The 25810-nt window shown below is 36.1% G+C and overlaps 1 protein-coding gene across 10 annotated transcripts in view; it reads left to right on the forward strand.

Moving 5' to 3' along the window:
• Positions 1 to 25810, forward strand: part of EXOC6 (exocyst complex component 6) — a 190121-nt gene that overhangs the window by 77886 nt on the left and 86425 nt on the right. For all 10 annotated transcript variants that reach the window (XM_059881805.1, XM_059881806.1, XM_024985548.2 and 7 more), the window contains 5 exon segments: positions 3381 to 3478; positions 6003 to 6108; positions 11539 to 11648; positions 20295 to 20406; positions 20947 to 21081. In XM_059881805.1, coding sequence (XP_059737788.1) covers positions 3381 to 3478; positions 6003 to 6108; positions 11539 to 11648; positions 20295 to 20406; positions 20947 to 21081 — 561 coding nt within the window.

Consider the following 25810-nt stretch of genomic DNA (forward strand, 5'->3'; position numbering starts at 1 on the left):
TGATCTCTCTGCAAAAAAACTTTAGTAATTTTATTAAAGACTGCCTTAATATTTGGGGACTATTTTTAAGTAACTTGGAGTTTTGCTGTCCTTATTTACTCAAAGCATTGCTACTCAAAATATGGTCTGGGGACCCCAGGTCAACAAATTGTTTGTTATGGATCAATAATGAAAAGAAATTTCTGTCAGAATGTAGATCAACTACGTCACTAAAGTACAAAATTTAGCTCAGTTGGTTTTTGTTTTTGATAACAATAGCAGCATTGATTGATATCAGTAGCAGCATTGATTTATATTCTGGTGTAAACTCTTTATCTCTCTTTTAAAAACCGTACAGACTGTTCTTGAATTGGCATTTTGAGTACAACTGTAGATTTCGGTTTTAGATTAAGTATTTGGTATGGTTCCAAGGAACTCTGCAGAGAATCAAAGAGTAGTAGGCAATATTCAGGTTACAGAGGCATTAAAAAAGTAACATTGATGGATTGTAAATATACCTTTCTGATCTTACTGCTTTGAAATAAAGTTGAGGAAAACAAATCAGTTCTTGCTTATTTAGAAATCGTGCCATATTTTCATTTTGCTGTAAATTGACAAGCTGATTATTAGGTAGATCTTACATTGAATTAAATAAATGCTGGCTTTTTAAGTTGTACTTAGTAATTGAAAAGTTGAGAGAATTAAGAATGATCTTTTCTAATTAATCTTAAAGCATATTGCACAATAGTTCATTTTAAAAATTGGTACTTTACCATCCTAAGGGAATTTTTCTTTTTAAAATGTTACTATTTCATCACCTAAAACAAAGCTAACTAAACAATAAAGTGAAAAATCAAAACACAACATAGCATGTTCATAGTTCTGCTTATTGCCTATTAAGCAAATGAAAAGCAAGCATTTATCAATTCATTCATTAACCTTTTTTGAGCACCTGCTATGTGCTAACAGCTAGATAATATAGATATATAAATCAGTATAACAATAGGGACATAAAGATTCTTGGATTTAAGAAATTCAGTTGTAAACAAATAAGATGTATAATAAGACATACTAATTTAGTAATATATTAAAGAACTTTGGGTTCTTGGAAGATAGAATGATAACTTTGATTCCAGGAGTTGGGAAGGGTTATATGGAAAGTTGAAATGTGAGCTGGATTTTGAAGGAAATGTGAGTTCAGCAAGTAGATATGAAGGAAGAGGCATTAATGACAGGCAAATAGCGTGTGTCAGTTATAGGTAACTGACTATACTGTCTCACCATAGTATAGTATGGTGTACTTTGGCCCCCTGATGCAAACAGCTGACTCATTGGAAAAGACCCTGATGCTGGGAAGGATTGAAGGCAGAAGGAGAAGAGGGCGACAGGGAATGAGATGGTTGGATGACATCACTGATTCAGTGGACATGAACTTCGGCAAACTCCGAGAGATGGTGAAGGATAGGGAAGCCTGGTGTGCTGCAGTCCATAGGGTCACGAAGAGTAGGACAGGACTTGGCAACTGAATGACAACAACAAATAGTATGATGGGCATGAAACTGGCTGACCAGCTTTGTGATGTTAGAAATTGTAATGTTTAAATGTAAGCAAAGAAGGGTAGAGAGTGGTAATAAAAACTGATTAGGTAGTTTTAGCCAGATTGTGGCATGTTTTGTGAGGCTTTAGTAAGCCTCCTCTAGGGGAATGGTATGATCAGCTTTGCACTTTTAGATGATAATTTTATGAATTGGCAATAGAGTGAGTTGAGAGAGACAGATGGTTGGAATTTCAGTTTAGAAAGCTTTTACAGTGATCTAGGCAGGGGATGTTAAGGACCTAAAATAAAACAGTGGTACTGGAAAGATTTCTGAAGAAAGAAAGGTAGTAGATGATGGAGAAAAATGATAGGTTTGAATGAAATTTGTAAAGGAGGTAAAATCAAAAGAATCTGATGAGTGGTTAGATATTTGTTTTGGGGGCATTTAAACAACTGAGCGACTTCACTTTCACTTTTCACTTTCATGCATTGGAGAAGGAAATGGCAACCACTCCAGTGTTCTTGCCTGGAGAATCCCAGGGACAGAGGAGCCTGGTGGGCTGCCGTCTCTGGGGTCGCACAGAGTCAGACACGACTGAAGCGACTTAGCAGCAGCAGCAGTAGCAGATGACATTTAGTTTTCTTTCCTGAGAAATTGGATTGATGATAGAACTATTAACAGGAATAGGAAGTAGGAAGAACACTTGGTTTAGTAGGAAGATATGAGTTTAATGTGCTTGTTGGTGGACTGGAGATGTCTAATAGCTGTTGGAATTAAATATTTAGAATTTATAGAGGTCTAGCTAGAGATACAGATTGAGAATAGTCAGTGAACGTGTGTTTGAAGTCAATTGACTTGAAATTGCCCTAGAGAGCTAGAAGAAAAAATTGAAGGATGGAGATAGAAGGAAAAAGAATCCAGAAGGATTTCTCATAGATAAAAGGAGAACAAAGAGAGAGTGGTGTTAAAAGCAGAAGAGACAGAAGTAAGATAGAATGAGAGATCATAGAATTATTTAGGAGATACTCCGTGATATTATTGACAGCAGTTTCAACAAAGCAATAGGGGTGGGAATTAGATTGTAGTAGGTTTGGCTAGGGAAGGACAGAGGAGGCAGCTGCAGGGCACAGAAAATTGTAGGAGGACTTTTTTGTTCCCTTTAGTTGTTCTTGTTTTAAAGATGGGAGGCAATTTAGCAAGTTTATTTAGTGAAGAGAAAGGAGGTAGTGGAAGTTAAAAATGCAATAGAGTGAGTAGCTGATCCATGGAGCAGTTCCTTCAGGAAGAGATAGGATCAAGACCAAAGATGAAGAGGTGAGCCTTGAAGGGGAAGAGGGACAACTCTGATGTGAGCAGAAATGTTTGGTCCTAATATGGTTTTGATTTCAGTGGATTTGGAGTTGCAAAGGAATAAAATTTTGGAGTGTCTATTTGATCATTTTTCCCTGTACCACAAAGTCAGCGTTGAATTGAAAGTACAGTGTTTCAGACAGCATGTATTCTCTTTTTTTCTTCTATCTTATTTAGAGACTGCTTCCCAAGATGCAGTTATGTGGATCAGTGATCTTGAACTTTTCCTTCAATTCTGACTTGTAATACTTTTTAAGGTTAACAATGTAATCCATACTGAAAAGAGAGAGAAGAAATGGAAAAATAATTCCAGCTTCATAAAACTTTCTAGACTCTTTTTAACTGGTGCAACTTAGTAGAAAGGCAAAAGGACATCTTTTTTTCATACTATTGAGATGGCATACAATTTGATATAGTGATCACTTCAAACAGTTCTCTAGTATTCTGAACTTTTAAAAATGAATATCTTTAATTATTTTACTTGTATATCTGCTTTGTGTGTGTGTGTTTTAGGGTTATGGTTTTCCAGTGAATCGACTTTTTGACCTTTTATTTGAAATAAGAGATCAATACAATGAAACATTGCTTAAGAAATGGGCTGGAGTTTTCAGGTTAGTCTAAGCCATGGTACCTTAATGTAAGAAAAAAATTGACAAATTATGAAGTAATTGTTTTTGCATTTAGCAATAAAATTGCTTATAATTATATTTTTATTGTGGTAAAATATGTGTAACTTAAAATTGACCATTTTAACCTTTTATGTATGTATAGTTCAGTGACAGTAAGTATGTTCACACTGTTGAAACCATCACTACTGTTCATCTCCAGAACTTTCTTATCTTCCTAAACTGAAACTCTGTACCAATTAAACAGTCCTTCCCAACCTCTTTTTCTTCTGGTTCATCCCGGAAATCACCATTCTACTTTGTCTTTGAATTTGACTACTCTAGTTACTTTATATAAGTAGTTTGTACATTGTTTGGGTGTTGTGTCTGAATTTGTTTGGTGTTTTTGTCTGGTTTATTTCACTAAGCATAATGTCTTCAAGGTTTATCCATGGTGTAGTAGTATGTGTCAGAATATCATTCCTTTTTTAAGGCTAAATAATACTCCATTGTGTGTATCATGTTTTATTTATCCATTCATCTACTTATGGATATTTGGGTTGTCTTCACCTTTTGACAATTAATGAATAATGCCACTGTGAACTCTGACAAACAGTTATCTGTTTGGGTCCCTGTTTCAGTTCTTTTGGGCATATACCCAGAAGTGGAATTGCTGGATTATATGGTAAATAATTTTGAGGAACCTCTATTCTGTTTTCCACAATGGCTGCACCACAGGTACATGACTTATTTCCAGCCTCTCATTAAGATGCCAGAGCCATTTATCAATTAGATATTCATTATGTACTGCCCAAACCATATCCTTCTCTTATGTTCCTTACCTCTGCAGATGTCTGTGATGAGGTGAGATATATATCATTTGTCCATTTTCCTTATCTAGAAACCACAGATTCGTTAGGATTATACTTTCCCTCATAATCCTCATTTAGTTTGTAAGTCCCATATATTCTACTTCTTAAAAACTGTTTCTGCCACTCCCTTTCTGCCTCCACAAATACAGCTTTAATTCAAATCCTCATCGCTCTTTATTTGGATCATTCAGTCTTTCTACCTGGCCTCTCTCTGTTCATTATTGTCTTTTTCTTTGTTTTTCCTCCTACTATGTGAAATTCTTCCTATCATATTCCTCTGCCTAAAACCTCAGATGATATTCCATTGCCTATAGGATAAAATCTGGGTCTCAGTTTGTCCGCCTGCCCAGCCTTATTTTAAACCATGTCCCTTGCATACTTTATACTCCAGTAATACTGCATACTTGTGGTTTTATTCAGCCCCTCCCCACAGTCGTACTTTTTCATGCCTTATGTTTTTGCATGTTATGGTCCATCCTTTGGAAATGCTATTCTCCCATAATCTCATTAGAAGTGTTTCGTTTTATCTGTAAAACCCCTACACAGCCCATAGCTTCTCTGCAAAACTTCTCATGAGATATCCCCCACCTAGTCTGTTAAAGTTAGTTGCTTTTTTCCTTTGTCCTATATCTGAAACTTGTACCTCATTTATTGTCTGCATAACATCATTATAAACATAATCTGTTTGCATATCTCTCTCTCCTATTAGGCTTGAGAACAAAGATCTTGCTTTTATCTTCATGGGGGTAGAGAGTTTTCATTATAGTTAGCCCAGAGACTAGCACATAATAGGTGCTCAAGAAATACTAATCAGACTGAATTATTGATTATAAAGAAGTTGATTGGACAGCAGGTATGTTAGTAAGGCTGAGTTAAGCTACTAACAAAAGTACACAAAATCTCATTGGATAAACATAGGCATTTTATTTCTCACTTACACAGAAGTTTATAGTGGGTCTAGTAGTCCACGACTCAGGCTTTTGCCATCTGTGATTCTACTTTCTCGACATGGGGGGGTCTCTCCTGTCACCATGGGACAGAGGATCACACAGTTAGCTCATAAATGCTTTAGACTTAAAGCAACACATGTAGCTTGTGTTCACAGTCCAGTGGCTGAAACTAGTCATATGACTGCCTGTTTGCAAGGAAAGCACATAGATGTTTGGTGAGTAGTAAATGTGTCTGCCTTACTAAGTGTAAAAGCTGCTTTTCTAAGTACAGCATTGTGAGAGACAGACAAATGGAAGACATTGTTTTCATCTTCAAGGAGCTTATGATCTAGTTGGAAAGAGAACACAAAAGACATGGAACTTGAGAGTTGTTCCTGTTAAGAAATATGACTGGGATACTCTTCAACTCATTTTTAGTTGTAGTTAGTTCATTCAGACTATATCATGTTGGGAACTGTTCTAAGGAATTGAAGTACTGAAGGATGTAAAATAAACAGGTAGAAAGAGGATCACACGTTAATTTTGAAAGACACTTATTTGATACTGGATTTTAGAATTCTGAGTGATTAGGCACTGTTTTCCTATTTATACCCTTAACTGACAAACAAAAAATTATTTTGTAATTATTGGGTTTTCTTATTGTTCTATAGCACTCTATTGGTGTATTTTCTAATATTAAATTTTCAATTCTGTCTTCTTTCTTAACAGGGACATTTTTGAAGAAGATAATTATAGCCCCATCCCTATTGTTAGTGAAGAAGAATATAGAGCAATCATAAGTAAATTTCCCTTTCAAGATCCAGACCTTGAAAAGGTACAACTTTGTTCTTACTTCAAGAATTTTCTTCAAAATAAATTAATCAGTAATACATTATATTAACCTGACATTGTGAGAATAGCTTCTTTTGAGGCTTTTGTTGTTACTGTTGTGTTATTTGAGAAAATTAATTATGTTTTTGTTAACTTTTAAAGATTATGTTACTACTACTGTTATTTTGGTGAGGTTAAGAAGGGACTTTTCCTGGGGCTACTAGGAGCAGTTGTCCCAAATGTTAGGTGGATTCCCAGAGCAGGTGTTACAAATGTTGGGTGGGTTCCAAATTAAACATGTTGAGTAGATTATAGGAATAAGAGAATTTTGTAGGGAAAGAGAGAATTTCTATGAAATTTGCATTACTGTGAAAGATCTTAATTTTAATTTTTTTTTTCTAGAAACGTACTCATGTAAAAAAGTTTGTCTTGGTTCAGTAAGAGGTGTATGAAGGTAATAGTCATCTGGATTTTTTTCTGAAGTAAGAATGTATATTTTTGGAATTAGGATGTGAACAAAAGATAGGATAGAGAAAGGAAATTTCTTTTGCTGAAATGCTGAAATACTGAAATTTCTTCCAGCATTAGAATATTCTGTAAATATACCTGATTGCCCGTGTGTGTGCATGCACACAAAAACACACATGCTTGTACCAATCCAGTATCTCTGGGTAGAATTAGATCTTATGAGAAAAGGATATCATATTTCCTGCTCATATCACCTTTTTAGTTCTCCTCATTCTTGATATTTTCCCTTAATCTTTTTTGTTATTTTTCCAACACTTTATAATTTAGTTCTTTTCTACATTTTTATCCCTTCATAATGAACAAGAGTGAATTCTCAGTGAGTTGTGTGAATTGTGACTGTAAATTTTTATGTAAATATAATAAATTTTTATTAAAATTCTATGTTATATTCATTTATACATAGACAAAGCAAATTATGTGTCATTTCAGTTCAATTGCTCAGTTGTGTCTGACTCTTTGTGACCCCAGGGACTGCAGCACTTCAGGCTTCCCTGTCTATCATCAGCTCCTGGAGCTTGCTCAAACTCATGTCCCTCAAGTCAGTGATGCCATCCAAGCATCTCATTCTCTGTCATCCCCTTCTCCTCTTGCCTTCAGTCTTTTCCAGCTTCAGAGTCTTTTCCAGTGAGTCAGTTCTTCGCATCAGGTGGCCGGAGTATTGGAGCTCCAGCTTCAAATTATGTGTTCAGTTCAGTCGCTCAGTTGTGTCCAACTCTGCGACCCTATAAAACGGTTAGAACTGGACATGGAACAACAGACTGGTTCCAAATTATGTGTAACAGTCACTAAATATAGGACCAATTAATTAAATGCATAGCTTTTAGATTATAGCTAATGCTGCCATTGCATATACCTAATTGTATTCTAAATACACACAGAAGACCAGATTAATTATTCTATTTCTGTATTTTTGAAGCCCCAATCAAAGATCCATGTCAGGAAATATTATAAGAATATACTTTGTCTCATGGCTTGGTTTAGTTTTAGTTATTGGTAATAAATGTGTTCAGGATATAGCATCTGTAAAGAGAACACTAGGCTTCTCTGGTGGCTCAGTGATAAAGAATCCACCTGCCAATGCAGGAGACACAGGTCTGTTCCCTGGGTTAGGAAGATCCTATGGAGAAGGAAAATGCAATCTACTCCAGGATTCTTGCCTGGGAAATCCAATGGACAGGGGAGCCTGGCAGGCTGCAGCCTATGGGGTCACAAAAGACACTGGGACGACCCAGAGGGATGGTATGGGGAGGGAGGAGGGGGGAGGGTTCAGGATGGGGAACACATGTATACCTGTGGCGGATTCATTTTGATATTTGGCAAAACTAATACAATTATGTAAAGTTTAAAAATAAAATAAAATTAAAAAAAAAATCCCCCCCCCCCCCAAAAAAAAGAGTTGGACATGGCTTAGTGACTAAACAACAGCAAAAATAGCACTGGATTTGGTCTGGATTCATGTGCCGGATCTGTCTGTGGCTTACTATGGGCGAGTGACTTACCCTGTTTGGGCATTTGTGCCTTAAATGTCTAATGAGAATTTTGAATTAAATAATCTCTAATATCTCTACTAATTATACTGAACTATTCTAAATGGATTCATAGTTAAAAGGATATTTGGCTTTGCTTGTAGGGTATATCCCACGGTATTTTAGGATTAAATTTGTTAGGAATTGTATTCATTGGTTTGTGTATTATTTGTCATTAAAAGAACTATCACTAAGGCAGAAGCCACATGGAAAATTTAAATGTGGTAACTTAGAAATCCCATAACTTATTTTGTAGTAGTCTCTTGGTTGTTTGTGTATATACTTATTTTTTCCTAACTTAAGTATAATTTTCAATTAAAATAGTTTTAAAAGATATAAAATTATCTTTCAAATAACTTGAGTTACTATTTTCAGTGGAAATACCAAGTGAGAAAAGTAAGACTGAACATACATGCAAAAATATCTATTTTTGCAGATAGCTGTGCTAATTTAACTAGTACCCTTTGGCTAAAATAAGAACATAGTCATTTTATCTTTAATGTCATTAAAATAAATTCTTGTTGAAATGTCTTTGAAATAGTTAATATTGTTCATTATTGTGCAAAGCATTAATTGAAAGTGAGTTATCTCTTCCATGTTTATAAAGTGATTTTAAAGAATGGTAGCTCTTTAGTTGATTTTTGTAGTCCTCCTAATTTAGTCCCTACATTTGGAAAGGTTGAACTTACCAGTTTTAGAGAGACTGCTCTCTGCAAATGTCTTTACTACCAACTTTTTGTAAGCTGCTTTCTGCTGGAGGTACCTAAGAATAAATGTTCATTTATGGGTTTATCATTTACCTCCTGTTTAATGGACACTGTGCCATGTGCTAGTTTTTCCATCTCTACTGTCAAGGAACTTGTAGCCAAGAGAGGAATAGATAAAATAAACGGGAAATTACAATTCATAGAAGTTGACCATGCTAAGGATTAAGACAAGTAGAATGGAAAAAAAGCTGTAATTCTATAGTATAAAGTATCAGTGGCAGGGTAATAAAGTACAAGAGATAAAGATCAAAAAATGAAGTAGAAACAGCCAGACTATAAATAGACCTTCTATACAGTGTTAGGAAGTTTAGCCTTTACTCTGACAGCTATAGGAAGTCACCACCAGTCTTCAAGTAGTAAATACTTCATCGGATTTGTGTTTTAGAAAGATCTCTGTGACTAGTGTGTGGAGAATGGATAGGAGAAGAGTAAGGTGGGGAGACTAGCTTGGGGATTGTTTTGGTAATTTTGGCAAGAGAAATTGGTGACCTGAGTGGGAGTTATAGCTGTGGAATTTGATTTGAGATATTTAAGAGATAAGGATGACAGAAGTTGATTATCATTTGCTTATTTGGGATGATGAAGATAGAGGGGCAAGTATGCTAGCCAGGGTTCTGCATTGGATGGTGGAAGCATTCACTAATATAGGAAATAAAAGAGTAGCAGATTTAGAAAGAAGGGATGATTATTTCACTTTGAGATCTGTTGAGAATGTCTCAAATGTTACAGCTAAATGGACGTGTTCAGTGGTATCTTAATACACACATTTGGACTTCAGGAGAAAGATTGGGCCGAGATTGTGGATTTGGGAGATATTGGCTCTCACATGATGAGAGTAGGTGACATTATCCAAAAACAGTATGTATGGTAAGAAGAAAAGAAGGTATAGGATAGAACCATACCTAGAGGAGGAGATATAGAGAAGGTAGAGAAATAAAAGGAAAACCAGTATAGGTCACAGATACCAAAAAAGGAAAGGTCATTTAAGAAGCAGGAGGCCCATTGTGTCAGACTCTTCAGATAAATCAGTTAACACGAAAAGTTCGTTCAATTCAGTTCAGTTCACTCACTCAGTCATATTCAACTCTTTGCGACCCCATGGACTGCAGCATGCCAGGGCTCCCTGTCCATCACCAACTCCCGGAGCTTGCTCAAACTCATGTCCATCAAGCCGGTGATGCCATCCAACCATCTCATCCTGTGTCGTCCCCTTCTCCTCCTGCTTTCAATCTTTTCCAGCATCAGGAGCTTTTCCAAGGCCAAAGTATTAGGAGTTTCAGCTTCAGCATCAGTTCTTTCAGTGAATATTCAGGACTGATTTTCTTTAGGATGGACTGGTTGGATCTACTGACAGTCCAAGGGACTCTGAAGAGTCTTCTCCAACACTGCAGTTCAAAAGCATCAATTCTTCAGTGCTCAGCCTTCTTTATAGTTCAAATCTCACATCCGTACATGACTACTGGAAAACCATAGCTTTGACTAGATGGACCTTTGTTGGCAAAGTAATGTCTCTGCTTTTTAATATGCTGTCCAGGTTGGTCATAGCTTTCCCTCCAAGGAGCAAGTGTCTTTTAATTTCATGGATGCAGTTGCCACCTGCAGTGATTTTGGAGCCCCCCAAAATAAAGTCTCTCACTGTTTCCATTGTTTCCCCATCTATTTGCCATGAAGTGATGGGACCAGATGATCTTAGTTTTCTGAATGTTGAGTTTTAAGACAACTTTTTCATTCTCCTCTTTCACTTTCATCAAGAGGCTTGTTAGCTCTTCTTCACCTTCTGCCATGAGGGTGGTGTCATCTGCATATCTGAGGTTATTGATATATCTCCTGGCAGTCTTGATTCCAGCTTGTGCTTCATCCAGCTCGGCATTTCACATGGATTTAACATTTACTAGGTCATTGGTGACCTTGGTGAGAGTACTTTCAATGATGTAAACTAAGTTGCAATTCATGTGAAGATAAAAGTAAAGATTAGATTTCATAAAGTATAAATAGAGGGCTCTTAGTAAAAATCCTCAAGAGTTTTACCTTTTAGGGCTGAGAATTTGCTAGTGGATGTTGGCTGTTAAGGCATTTTAACCAAGAAGCACACTGTAAACCATTAGCTGCATTCTGGTGTTTGATGGTATACAGGCCAGAAAGCTGCTGTAAGGTATTCTAAGAGTTATGGAATGAAATGGGTACCTTCTTGAATTGACATCAATTCAAACAAATGAAGGGAGTCTTAGAATTATTTGATGACACTAAGCCAGGAACCTGGCCCATAACTTTCACAACAAACTGACTCTTGTATTATGGCTGCAAAGAAACAGGTAGTTATGTATCTTCTGTAGGATACTTATCATCAGAACACGTAGAGGTATTGTGCTTGTTAGAAGTCTGATAATATGATTTAAGAAACAGATAAATTGCCATATTTTTTTTCTTCAGAAATATTTTGGTTCTCCTTAAAATCTAAAAAATAACATTGAAATATAACAGTAGGCTTTAAAATGCAGGTATTAACTATTAATTCAGATGTGAAGTAAATTTAATTTTTACATTTTTGAGGTGTTTAGGATATCTTTTTCTAAAATTTCAGAAATAATATCAACTTCTTTTTTCTTCCAACAGCAACCTTTCCCAAAGAAATTGCCCATGTCTCAGTCAGTGCCTCATATTTATATTCAAGTTAAAGAATTTATTTATGCCAGCCTTAAATTTTCAGAGTCACTACACCGGAGGTAAGTTTACTAATGAGAAATGTATCTTTTTCAAAGCTATTTTTGTGAAACATTATTTGGTTTATAGGCCGTGACTCTTTATTGGACTAGTACCTTGTTGGAAGGCTTATATATTTTAGTAGAAGGAAAGTTTTAGTTGTTCAGTTGTGTCTGACCCCATAGACTGTAGCCCGCCAGGCTCCTCTGTCCATGGAATTCTCCAGGCAAGAATACTGGAATGGGTTGCCATTCCCTTCTCCAGGGGATGTTCCCAACCCAGGGATTGAACCCAGGTCTCCCACATTGCATGCAGATTCTTAATCATCTAAGCCACCAGGCAAGCCCATTTTAGTGGCATTTAGGGTTTTTTTTTTTTTTTTTTTTCAGTCGCTTCAGTCATGTCTGACTCTGTGCGACCCCATAGATGGCAACCCACCAGGCTCCCCCGTCCCTGGGATTCTCCAGGCAAGAACACTGGAGTGGGTTGCCATTTCCTTCTCCAATGCATGAAAGTGAAAAGTGAAAGTGAAGTCGCTCAGTCGTGTCCGACTCTTAGCGACCTCATGGACTGCAGCCTACCAGGCTCCTCCGTCCATGGGATTTTCTAGGCAAGAGTACTAGGGTGGGGTGCCATTGCCTTCTCCGGACATTTAGGGTTAGGTTGATATAAATTTGATGGTACATATTTTTTGACATTTCATTATGTAAATCTTCAAATATATATAAAAGTAGAGGTAATAGGAAAAGAAACTCCTGTATTTTCAGCATTTTGATTTAACAATAATAAATGCTTTTTCCATAATAAGCTGTTTTATTTGCTGAATTATTTTAAATCAAACTCTAGAAATAATGGCATTTTATCCCTCACTACTTAGGTGTTTCTAAAAACAATAAGGACATTTCATTGTTTAACACACTTAACAAAATTAATACTATTCCATAGTATCTGTTCTCTAGCCCATATCAGTATTTTCTAAATTGTCACCCAAATGTCTGTTTTTAGCTAGTATGTTTGAATCAGGGACTAAATACAGTTCTCACCTTAGGTTTGTTGTTAAATCTGTTTTACCAGTATCTCTTCTATTTTTTCTCTAGTTGTTTAGATCTTATTTATTTTAGTTTCTCTCTTGCTCAGGTTACCAATGGCTAAATAATATTCCTTTATTTCACTGACTTGTCAAAAAGCTAATATTCTTAATAGTTTTTACTTGAGTAGGCTTAAAGTGAAGATTCAAACAAAATCAGTGAGAATTAATAAATAATGCTATGAAAGTGTTACTAAGTCATGTCCAAATCTTTGCGACCCCATGTACTACAGTACAGAGCCCACCAGCGTCCTCTGTCCATGGGGTTCTCCAGGTGAGAATACTGTAGTGGGGTTGCCATTCCCTTCTCCAGAGGATCTTCCTGACCCAGAGATTGAACCTGTTCTCCTGCATTGTAGGCAGATTCTTTACCATCTGAGCCACTATATCTACCTAAAGAATGCAATAGCAAATTGGTATCATGCTCAGTAATGGAGAGCAACAAGCATCTATTGGTTCCTATAACCAAATTAATTATATAGGAAAGAGAATACCGTTTAACTGGTGTGATGAAGGCAATACCCAACATTTATAGATATGGGAAATGTGATATCCTTGTTTTGCACATAAGGAAACTGAGACTCAAAGAGGCTATATCATCCTCATCCAGAATGACCCAGCTAGTATGAGATGTGTCATAAAGGAGCAGTTCTTTTGACTCCCAAATTAGTGAAAATATCTGGCTACCTAGATGGACCCTGCATTATAGTCATATAATATATTTGTAATTGGGAATGCTCTGGAGGAGAGAGTGGTGATGCTAGCTTTCATGTCTTCCTTTTTGAAATCCACTTTTCTGAATTCATATAATTAATAGCCATAATCATTTTCAGTATGGACCTCTTCTGAATTTTAAGTCATAAAAAGGCATGAAGGCAGTTCAAATAAATAGGTATTTTTCAGGCCAAAACAGTGAGGCCAATGACAGTTGTTTTTTTCTTGTTGTATGTGTGTCTCTTATGGTAAGCTACCACTATTTTGGATTTAAACAATGTGTAAATAAATAGTAAATAAAATGTGTGTTCTGCCAGGGTAAAAGAGTTACCTGATTTTAGGTTTCATACTGCTTTTTTTTTGTGCATAGGGATTCTTTAAAAGATTTCTTAATTTTTGTTCTGAGAGAATATGAGTTAGAGAGCAAAGGAAAGGAAAGGAATACAAATACCTAATACATAGCACTCTGTAGTGTGTGTTTCTCACAAGCCAATGACTCTCAAAGTATAGTCCCCAGACCAGCAGCCTTAGCATCACATGGGAAAATGCTGGAAATGCAACCTTAGACCTACTGATGGAGAAGGCAATGACGCCCCACTCCAGTACTCTCGCCTGGAAAATCCCATGGATGGAGGAGCCTGGTGGGCTGCAGTCCATGGGGTCGCTAAGATTCGGACACGACTGAGCGACTTCACTTTCACTTTTCACTTTCATGCATTGGAGAAGGAAATGGCAACCCACTCCAGTGTTCTTGCCTGGAGAATCCCAGGAACGGGGGAGCCTGGTGGGCTGCTGTCCATGGGGTCGCACAGAGTCGGACACGACTGAAGTGACTTAGCAGCAGCAGCAGCAGCAGCAGACCTACTGAGTTAGAAACTGAGGATGGGACCCTTGGCTTTACTCAAGTTCTCTGGGGGATTCTGATGTGCTCTAAGAACCACTGCCTCATCATACTCTACTAGCCTCTCATACTGTAGTTTCTAAAGATATGTTTTAAAGACATTAGCTTATAACTGCAATCATAAAACTAACTAGAAGTAACGTATTCTCTGAACTGTACAACATAACACACTGTTATCATTCAGCATTGGAAAACAATGGATACAAATGAGTATTCATTGAAACAGAATGACAAACTTTTTACAAACTTTTTTACAATGGTAGTTTTCAATAGTGGAGCTCTAATGGTCTGAGAGCTGCCAAAATTTATACCTATTTTTTTCCTTTTATTTTTCCATTTAAAAGTTCTAATCTAAAAGAGGCAGTATAGTGTAGTAGTTAAGAACATAAGCTTCAGACTTACATCTTAGTTTGAGTCTTGATGCTGACACACTGTAGTAGGACCTTGGGCAATCAAATTGTAGTTTCCTCATTTATAAAATGAGAGAAATAACTCATAGTTTATTTTAAGAATTAAATGAAGTGATGTATGTATATAGAGCACTCAGTGTAGCTTGGCGCATGGTAGGCACATAAGGCATAAAACAGGATGGATTACTACAGTATCAGATGTGGGACTAGAGCTGGGAGTGTTTATATTTTATTTGCAGGCTTTGGGGAACTGTTGAAGTATTTTAAACTAAAAAATGACATGACTGGAGGAATATTTTAGAAAGTTTACTCTGGCCTCAATGTGTATGGTAGTTTGGAGGGGATGAAGAAATAGTCATGTTGAATTGATAAAGGCAGTGGCTCAAGACAGATGAAGAAAGACTTGAAGTAGTCAGAATCAATAGTGGTGAAAAGGAACAAACATATAAAAAGTGTTTAGGAATATTATTTACAATAGTCAGGGCATGGAAGCAACCTAAATGTCCATCAACAGAGGAGTGGATAAAGAAGATACGGTGCATATATATAATGAAATATTACTCAGCCATAAAAGGAAGAAAGCAGTGGCATTTGCAGCAACATGGATGGTCCTAGAAACTGTCATACAGAGTGAAGTAAGTCAGAAAAAGAAAGACAAATACCATACAACACTGCTTATATATGGAATCTAGAAAAATAATTCAGATGAGCTTACTTGCAAAGCTGAAATACAGGCACAGATTACAAAACAAAGTTATGGTTACCACTGGCAGAAGTGGGGGGTGGGATGAATTGGGAGATTGGGTTTGACATATATACCTGCATGTATACTCAGTCACTCAGTCGTGTCTGACTCTTGCTACCTACCACATGGACTGTAGCCTGCCAGGCTCCTCTGTCCGTGGGATTATCCCAGCAAGAATGCTGGAGTGGGTTGCCATTTCCTTTTCCAGGGGATCTTCTTAACCCAGGGGTCGAACCTACATCTCCTTCAGCTCCTGCATTGGCAGGCAGATTGTTTACCACTGAACCATCTGACTTATATACACTATATATCTAAATATCTAAAATATCTAAAAAGAGCACTGGGTTTCCCTGGTAGCTCAGTGGTAAAGAATCTGCCTGCCAGTGCAGGAGCCACGGGAGATGCGGGTTCGATCCCTGGGTCAGGAAGATCCTGTGGAAAAGGAAATGGCGACCCACTCCAGTATTCTTGCTTGGGAAATTGCATGAACAGAGAAGCCTGGTAGGCTACGGTCCATGGGGTCACAAAGAGGTGGACACGACTTAGCAACTAAAACAATACAGTGTTACATTCTCAGGTTTTTTTGTGCTATCTTTTGAACTTGAAAACCTAAATTATAATAACTAAATCACCTATTAGCTTTATTGTCTGTCATGTGAATTTGTTCCAGAATGAAGACTATAAAAAACTTGCATTTCAACTCCCAATTCACTATTTGGGGATAGAAAGAACTTCATATAACAAAATGCTAACAAAATGTTTGCATTTATTATTTTAATTCAAAACACAAAGTGTATTACAAAACATATATTTTGATTGCTCAAATCAAATGATTCTTTCATATCTAGTGATTTCCTTGTTTTTGTCATATCATTTGATATGTCTTTTTTTCCCCCACATCACTTTGTAGTAGAGATTCAGAATGTCAATGAGAAATGTTTCATGCTATAAAAGATAATTATCTATGTAAATTTCTCTCGTTGTCAATATCACAAGTCACACATTTTATGAATCAGTGTAGTTAACAAGCTATTTTTAGAAATATATAATCAATTTGGTAGTGATTCTGATACCATGGGGCTTCCCTTGTGGCTCAGCTGTTAAAGAATCCGCCTGCAATGTGGGAGACCTGGATTCAGTCCCTGGGTTGGGAAGATCTCCTGGAGAAGGGAAAGGCTACCCATTCCAGTCTTCTGGCCTGGAGAATTCCATGGACTGTATAGTCCATTCTCCAGGCCAGAAGACTGGAATGGGTAGCCTTTCCCTTCTCCAGGAGGAGATATATAGTCCCTGAAGTCCCCAGGACTGTGTAGTTCATGGGGTCACAAAGAGTCAGACACGACTGAGTGACTTTTCACTTTCATTTTCACTGATACCATAACAACAGATCATGATTCCAGATTGACTTTAGATGGACTGTTTAGCATTATTTTATATTCATTAACTGAATGCCATCAGCTACATTATTTGATTCAGAGATTTTTATTGCACTCCTGAGTTTGCACAATTTATAACTGTCTTTGATTCACCTGAATTGTTTCATATGAATAATTTTCCATGTATAAAGTGAATTTTTATCAATTTAATATCATGATTTTAGATATTCTTTGGGTTTTTTAATATTCTTTGGTTTTTTTGTTTTAATCATGCTCTTGGTAGATGGCGCTTTTGTGGTATTTATGATAAATCTGTGCATATCAGATTTATCTTTATCTTAAATGCATGTATGAAATTATCCATATAAGAATTATCTAGTAAAACTCATTCAGTATAATTAATAGAAAGGCATTGCACACACACATACACACACACTCAAAAAAGTGTTTAGGGGCCCTAAAATTAGAGTATTTATGAATAATTAGATGACAAAGTTAAGGGACAAAAAAGAATTTGACTTACACTTGGGTGGACTTAACTTTGTTTATATACACTCAAATTGATTCTGGTTATAGTTACCTTTGAAAACAACGATGCATACATTCATTTTTTACTTTGGGGTAAAGTATGCAAGTGAAAAGGAGAAAAAAGGAGTATCTCAACAGTCATCCTACAACTTGGCTCAAATGTTATATTGTAGAATTATTCTTGAAGCTGCAATCCTGAATTTATAAACTGGTCCTCCTCATTTTTCCTTTAAATATATATTACTTTAACACTGGGTATCATGTATAATATGTATATCCTGACAAGTATTTTTTATTATCTAATCTAATCTGTTGATTCCTGAAACACAGGACTGATACTTAGTTAAGATATTGTTAATTGGTAGGAAGTATAGAAATTTAGCATCTTAGAATTAACTTTTATTTTGTTTCTTTACAGAGGAGAGGCAGTGGATTTCTATTGTTATTTGATTTTTTTACAGCATTTGTAATACCAAAGATAAAAGCCATTAGTCACAATATTATGTGTAATTTTCCCAAAAGCTTCCCTACTTCCCCTTCAGTTCTGATTCTTTTTACCTATGAACTCCTAGTATTCTAAAAGGTAAATGTTGTATATTAATGCTACAGCAGGAAACATTGTCTAGTTTTTCCTTCTCTTCTTGATAAAAATATTGTCATTTTGTTACTTCAGTATTCAGTTCTCATTGACTCTTATACTGTGTTATTCATCTTGCAAGGCATTTATGCTTACGTTTTTAAAAAATTAGCTTTACTAAGTACATTGCCTATTTTCATTTTGTTAATGAAGTAATAACTACCTCAGAATACAGAAACAGCATAGTTAATATGAAAGTATATAAATTTATTCTTGATTATCAGCTTTCTGACATGTATTTTTATTTAAAAAATTTATATCTGTGACCTAAAATTGAGCTACTGGCGTTGCTTTTTTTTTTTTATTTGTCAGTAAAAGAGTTATAGAAAATAACTTTGTGTGTTTAAAGCTCTTTTATTATGTTTAAACATTTTGCAGTTAAATTTTTAGAACAAGGAGATGCTTTAGAGCTCTTATAGTAAAAATGTTTGGGTTTCTTTTTATATGTGAATAAAAGCAGGGCCAGTGATGAAATGACTTCATGAAGAAACTCCAAAGTCTCCGTTATTTGGTTGCAGAGGAAACATCTGGATCTAATATGACCTTTAAGAAATTTTCAGCTTTCATAAAAGGTTAAGCTGTAGCATAATTTAGGAGATTCATTGTATATTAAGATTTAATTACTGTGAAATGCTATTTAAAAATTAGGAAGAGTACAAGTTATAATCTCAAAAGACAAGGAGTTAAGGGAAAAATTGGCTCAGTTAGGATAAAAGCCTTGTGGGGGAAATCCTGGTGATTGTTGGGTAAATCTTACCAGTACCAATAGGACATAGGTGCTGATAGGTTTTCTTTCTCTGCTTTTACTTATGGAAGAAAAAGACGTATTGATTCAGCATTCAAGGAAGTTCAGGGGAAATAAAAGACATTATCTGTCATGGATAACTTTTCATCTGAAAAGGATGCTATACAGGGTGTCTTTAAGCATAATTTTGAGTGTGTCAGAAAAGAAACCAGAGGAGTTGGCAACCACCTCCTTTTTATCAGCGTGAGTACGTTGCTTGTTCTAGGGACACTATTGATAGATTAGAGTTTTCTGTTAGTTTGCTGCTGTGTAACCCTGAAACCCTACTGAAATTATATACATTGCCTGGGCAGTCTTGGCTTTAGATAAAAAGAATCAGAGAGACATAGTCTCCTCAGGTCTGCCAGAATTAGAGTTGGCAGAAATTGAAGAATACCTGCATTAAAATGGAGAACATTAGGATAGTAGTGAAAATTACCTGTGATTTATCAAATCATGCTCTATTTGCATATTTAAAATAAATATTAATATAAACTAGTAAATATTTGTGCTTCATAGATTTGTAAGAGTAATATTTTAATAAAAAGTAGAAGGGTGCTAAAATTAAAATGTTAGACTGTATTTGAGTCAGTGAGTCTCAGTTGGGGCAGTTTTTTCCCCCAAGGTATATCTGATACCATCTAGAGACATTTTGGGTTGTCACGACTAGGGGAAAGAATGCTACCTGCATCAGGCGGATGGAGGCCAGGGATGCTGCTACACATCTTTCAATGGTACAAGACAGCCCTACAACAAAGAACTGTCTAGCCTGTATGTATGTCAGTAGTGCTAAGACTGTGAAAACTTGATCTAGGACACAGCTTAATTGTTTTGGTTATGAGGCTGTATACCAAAAAAATATATCATTATTTACTGAAATTAAAGGCCTAGTGGTTAGAAGAAAATAGTCTTTTTAGTCCTTTTTTAGCAATGTTTAGGATGCTAAGAAACATAAGGTTAGTTCCTCCCTCTCCCAAATTAAAACTAGTGTAAGGCAGTTAATTTCTTTAAATCTTTAAAAAAAGAAACTCAGTGGAAATGGATAGCTTAGTTATATTAAAATTGAATCTAGCAATTAATTATATCCAGACAGTTCACATCAATTTGTATTTTAAAAATAATTTTAACTATAGTGTATATAAAGTGTCTTTATATACACATATATAAAGTGTCATTGGCTGTCACACAGTGGAGTCATAATTTAAGAAGTTTTATTTCCTTATACTAAGTACCCTATGGTTTTACTGTAACAGTTAATTGAATACAATTAAATTTTTCTATAAATGAACATTTTCATTTATGGCAAGTATCCTTTTTGTGAAACTAAGTTGAATTGAAATATGTGAGTTAATAAATATGAATGATTGTAATTCATATAACAATATTAAAAAATTGGAGCAAGTTACTTTAGTAAATTGCATTAAATTATTTAGGAAACTAACTATAACCCTTGTGGAAAGCTTAATGATATCAACCTTTGTTTTCAGCTCAACAGAAATAGATGATATGCTTAGAAAATCTACAAATCTGCTGCTGACCAGAACTTTGAGTAGCTGTTTACTGAATCTTATTAAAAAACCTCATATAGGTTTGACAGAGGTAGGTTAAAAAGATATTTATAGCTAAATGTTTCATTGTATGAAACAATTATTATAAATTTATTGCTGAACATCATCCCATAAAACTAACTTTTCATTTTAAATTTATTGATAGAAGTGGATTTGTTTTAAAACTAAAGTCTCATTGTAAATTCAAGTGATATGAGGGAAAAGGGTTTACATGGAGAATAGTGGGTAGTTGAAGATGTTAGAAGATATATAGAGATTTATGTTTGTCAGACTTTACATGAAGTGAAAATACTCTTTTTTAACTTTGTGAATGTATAAAATCTGAAAAAGTATCTTGAAAAGTTATTTGAAATTAATTGATAGACTATTTTTTTTAATGATAGCATTCATAAGCAGTATTTGTAGCAGGCTTTTGATACCAGATAATCAGTTGTATTAATTGCTATAATTTCTGCTATAATTATGCAGAAATGGTACAGTTGCTGAAAGTAATAATCCTATTTTTAAAAATGTAATGACTTTGTATATACATGTAACCTGCATTTTACTGAAGATATTTTCTATTTTCTAGCTAGTGCAAATCATCATAAATACCACACACCTAGAACAAGCCTGCAAATACCTTGAGGACTTTATAACTAATATTACAAATATTTCTCAAGAAACTGTCCATACCACAAGACTTTATGGACTTTCTACTTTTAAGGTATGTAAAAATCTGACCAAAAGTTTTTATTTCAGTCACTGTAAGCAGACATTTTGGAGACGGCAATGGCACCCCACTCCAGTACTCTTGCCTGGAAAATCCCATGGACAGAGGAGCCTGGTAGGCTGCAGTCTATGGGGTCGCTAGGAGTTGGACACGACTGAGCGACTTCACTTTCACTTGTCAGTTTCATGCATTGGAGACGAAAATGGCAACCCACTCCGGTGTTCTTGCCTGGAGAATCCCAGGGACAGGGGAACCTGGAGGGTTTCCGTCTATGGGGTCGCACAGAGTCGGACACGACTGAAGCGATTTAGCAGCAGCAGCAGCAGTCGCTTGGTCATATCCGACTTTTTTGTGACCTCATGGACCATAGCCAGCCAGGTTCGTCTCTCCATGGGATTTCCCAGGCAAGAATACTAGAGTGGGTTGCCATTTCCTTCTCCAGGGAATCTTCCAGATGCAGGGATCAAACCCATGTCCCTTGCATCTCCTTCATTGGCATGTGGATTCTTTACCACTGTGCCACCTGGGAAGTCATGATAAATTACCCAGTTTATCCCTTAAGATCATAGTATAATCACTTATATTTTAGAAATTCAGAATACTTGTATTTAGATATAACTAACGTTAACAGTAATCAGACTTTGAAAGTGTTAAGTCAGGAGAAGACCCTTAGTTTCCTAAAATTAGCAGCCTGAGCCCCAGATGTGCTCCTCTGATGATTCTTGAGCACATGTAGTCATCCTGATCCATAAGACACAAATGCAGATGATATCTGAGTGGACAAATTAATAAAATTATTTATAACAACTGAGATAGAAGCTGGACAAAACAGGCATTCACATATTCAGTTTTGAACTGTGGTGTTGGAGAAGACTCTTGAGAGTCCCTTGGACTGTAAGGAGAGCAAACAGTCAATCCTAAAGGAAATCAATCCTAAATATTCCTTGGAGGGACTGATGCCGACGCTGAAGCTCCAATACTTTGGCTACATGATACGAAGAACTGACTCACTGGAAAAGCCCCTGATTCTGGGAAAGGGTGAAGGTAGGAGGAGAAGGGGATGACAGAGGATGAGATGACTGGATGGCATTACCGACTCAATGGACATGAGTTTGAGCAAGTTCCAGAAGAAGGTGAAGGACAGGGAAGCCTGGCATGCTGCAGTCTAGGGGTCACAAAGAGTTGGACTTGACTGAGTGAACAGCAGCAAATAGTACAATAATTGCAAGCATATACTCTGGAGTTAGACTACTGTGTGACTTTGCCACATTCTTTCATTTTAATGACTCCTGGGTTTATCATCTATAAAATTAGAGTAGTAATATATTATCTGTGTCATACAGTTATTATGAGGATTAAAGGGGATACTTAGCGCAGTGCCATTTGTTGTACATGATCTGTGCTCCGAGCGCTCTGTTAGGTGCTGAAAATAGAGAAATAAATCCCTGCCTTCAAGGACCTAAGGAGGGAAAACTGTAAAAATACACTTGAAAATATGATATAATAAGTACCATAATATAGAAGGAGATTCCACAAGTTTATGAACATTTATTTATCCACAGGCTGATTGATTCTTTGCTTCAATGTTAGATTTTATACAATCCTCTTTCTTTATTGTTTTCTGTCCTTATGTCCATGTGTTACTCATATGCTGTCAAGAAGGGATTTACTGGGGACTGGAATTGTAAGCATATTTAACGATTCGCATTATATTTAATAGGCTAACCCTATACTCTGATTAAAACATGAAATGCATTGATCAAGGGATCGTCAAGCAATTTTTATTACCAGTTGTAAGTCAGAGTGCCACAGATACTGGAACATGATGCTTTAGATTAAGGAATCCTGGAACTACATACACTTCTCAGAATCATCCTGTTGGGAGGAAATTTAGAAGTGTTAGCTCTGGTCCATATTGCCAGTGTTCCTTAAGTTGTAGATATTTAGCTGAAAGTACAACTGTCATAAGATATACTCCTTGACTTTTCTTGGAAATCAGGAAATCAAGTTCAGCTTGTACAAATGGTAGAGCATCCTTATTTTTTATTGTTTATTTTTTACTTTCACACAGAACTTAGGAAACCGTTTCTGTTTGATGATATAAAAACAAGAGCTATTTCAAGCTCAATATGTGAAGATTAAGTGTTCTTCAGTTCTGCCTTTGATCTGTTTCAAGAGGAATTATTTATCTTAAACTGTGATACAAGAAAGCAATTCAACAGGGAGAATTGGTAAATCAATATTAAAGTGAATTCCTGAGGGAGATTGGGGGAATTTCCATTCATAGTGAGTAGTCTGTAGATGATTAAAGTACAGTTTTGATTACAGACATTAGCATGGATTGCTTAGTTAACCTCTTCAGCCTAATTCTTTTCAGTCCAATGGCCTGATCAAGCATATTCCTATTATGTTACTTAATGATTATAGAAATAAGCACTTGTATGCATGGTCCTTTTACCCATACATCCATTACCCATACTCCAAAATCCCACATATGCATATACAAAGTGTGTGATTTTATATATTTGTTTACTTTATGAAATACTGTGTAGACTGTCTCGTTAGCTTGCCTTTCATTGTACTAAATCTGTGAGTGATAAAGTAAATGGTTCCTGCCCTTCAGCAGTACTGCAGTTTTTTTTAAATTAACGTGGACCCACACTGAGAGTTACTTGAAGCTAATATAAGACTTCTAACTAGAAAGATTTGCATCAGAACAGAGGGGAAAGCGGGAATAGCATTCCCCTTTTAATCTGTGTAGTAGAGGAATGGCCCAATTCTTTCTGTTTGGCATCAGAGCTCTTTAACTTTGCTCCATGAAGCATTTCCAACCTGCCGCCCTGAAGAGTTCTTTCCTTTTGAGTCCTGGCAGTGATTGCAGGTGTAAGTGCCTAGAAAGTATATACTTGTGATCTTCATCAGTTTGCCTTTTTTAATCTGTTGATGAGTATGTAGCAAATTTTTTTTTTATTATGGCTAAAGTGATAGTGGTAAATTATCTTTGATTAAGGACTTGAAATTTTCCTCCTGTGGAGCAAGGGCATGGTACATGGACTCTAAAAAACACTTAAAAAAATAACATTCATATATAAACATATACAATTTATACAGGCACTAATTATAAATAGATATAGCTCAATTAAAAAATGAACACAGACTTCCATTTTTCCAGTCTGGCATGTAAAGAGCTAGGAAGTTGTCACTCTGTCCTGACAAGTGAAAAGCTGAGAAGATTGTGAAAATATCAACAACTCTTCCTTGATCTTTCAGAGAAGTGAAATCACAGACCACACTGCTGCCACCAAAATTGGAGTAATAGGCAAATACAGAAAATGACAACTTAGGAAAACCTAAAGTAGAATTGAGTGTCCATAGTCCCTCCATCTTTTAATTTTTAACTCCGCTTTTTGTAGTTTGGGCCTCATGTTCAGCCTATAATGGCAGCTGTAGGTTTTCTTCTCTAGTAGCAAAACAGCTGCGAGGTCACAATTTTAAACCTTATATCCTCATGCTCTATCAATCTAAAAGCAGATAGCTAGCTGCTGTGGAACTCCCTGTGAGTTAAGAGGATGATCAGCTCATCAGTATCCATCCTTGGCACTAGATAGAGATTCAGTTCTCTCCAGACCAAATAGAGCTGTGAATGGGGGCAGAGTGATTTTTCCAAAATATATTTGCAGACTTTTCCAAGAAGGGAGAAAAGATAGTAGATGATAAATCATAGATGTTTACTAAAATTTTCAGTGATATTACTACTTATCTTTTATTTAAAACACATATGCTTATAGTCTATGAGGACTAGCGTGGAGTTTGTGCATATATCTGTTTAAAATAGTTCTTTGAGTGATTTTGTTGCACATCTGTGGTCAAGAACCGCTGATAGTATGATATCACTTAATTTTTGTACGTTGAAATTAAAAAGTTCTTAAGTTATGTGAGATATGTTTCTGCCTCCAGAGGGCACTATTTCTTTAACAAGCAGTGTGTGTGTGTGTGTGTGTGTGTGTGTGTGTGTGTGTGTGTGTGTGTGTGTGTGTGTGTGCATGCGCGTGCGTGTGCGCGCGCGCACATACACACATGTGCCTGCGTGCACTCATTCATGTCCAACTCTTTGGGACCCCCGCCAGGCTCCTCTGTCCATGAAATTCACCAGGCAAGAATACTGGAGTAGGTTGTCATTTCCTACTCCAGGGAATCTTCCTGACCCAGGGATCATACCTGCATCTCTTAACACCTCCTGCATTGGCAGGCAGATTCTTTACTACTGTGCTACCTGGGAAGTCCCTTAAGAAGCAAAGAAGAAATTAGTTGCTTTGTTTATAAGCTGATTCATTTAAAATTTAATTTAGGAGTTAGTTGATGTGTTCTTGACTTTCTAATCAGATCATAAGGATTGAGAGTGTTTTGGTTTCAACTGTAGTACTACTCTCTCGGAAGTCCAAACTGATTTTCCTAACAGTCTCGTAAGTGATAATTAGTGATCATTTTTTTAGAAATATCTTACCAAATAACTCAGTGTATTCTAGTGTATAAATACAAAAAAAAGATATAATGAAATCTTTTTGTGTGCTTCTTTCCTTCTATTCTTTTTCTTTTTTTTTTAAGATTTTTTTGATGTGGACTTTTTTTTTTTTAAAAAAAGCCTTTACTGAATTTGTAACAATACTGCTTCTGTTTTATGTTTTGGTTTTTTGGCCAGAGGCATGTGGGATCTTAGTTCCCC

The sequence above is a fragment of the Bos taurus genome, chromosome 26 (genome assembly GCF_002263795.3).
Source record: "Bos taurus isolate L1 Dominette 01449 registration number 42190680 breed Hereford chromosome 26, ARS-UCD2.0, whole genome shotgun sequence".
In the NCBI taxonomy this organism is placed as follows: Eukaryota; Metazoa; Chordata; class Mammalia; order Artiodactyla; family Bovidae; genus Bos; species Bos taurus.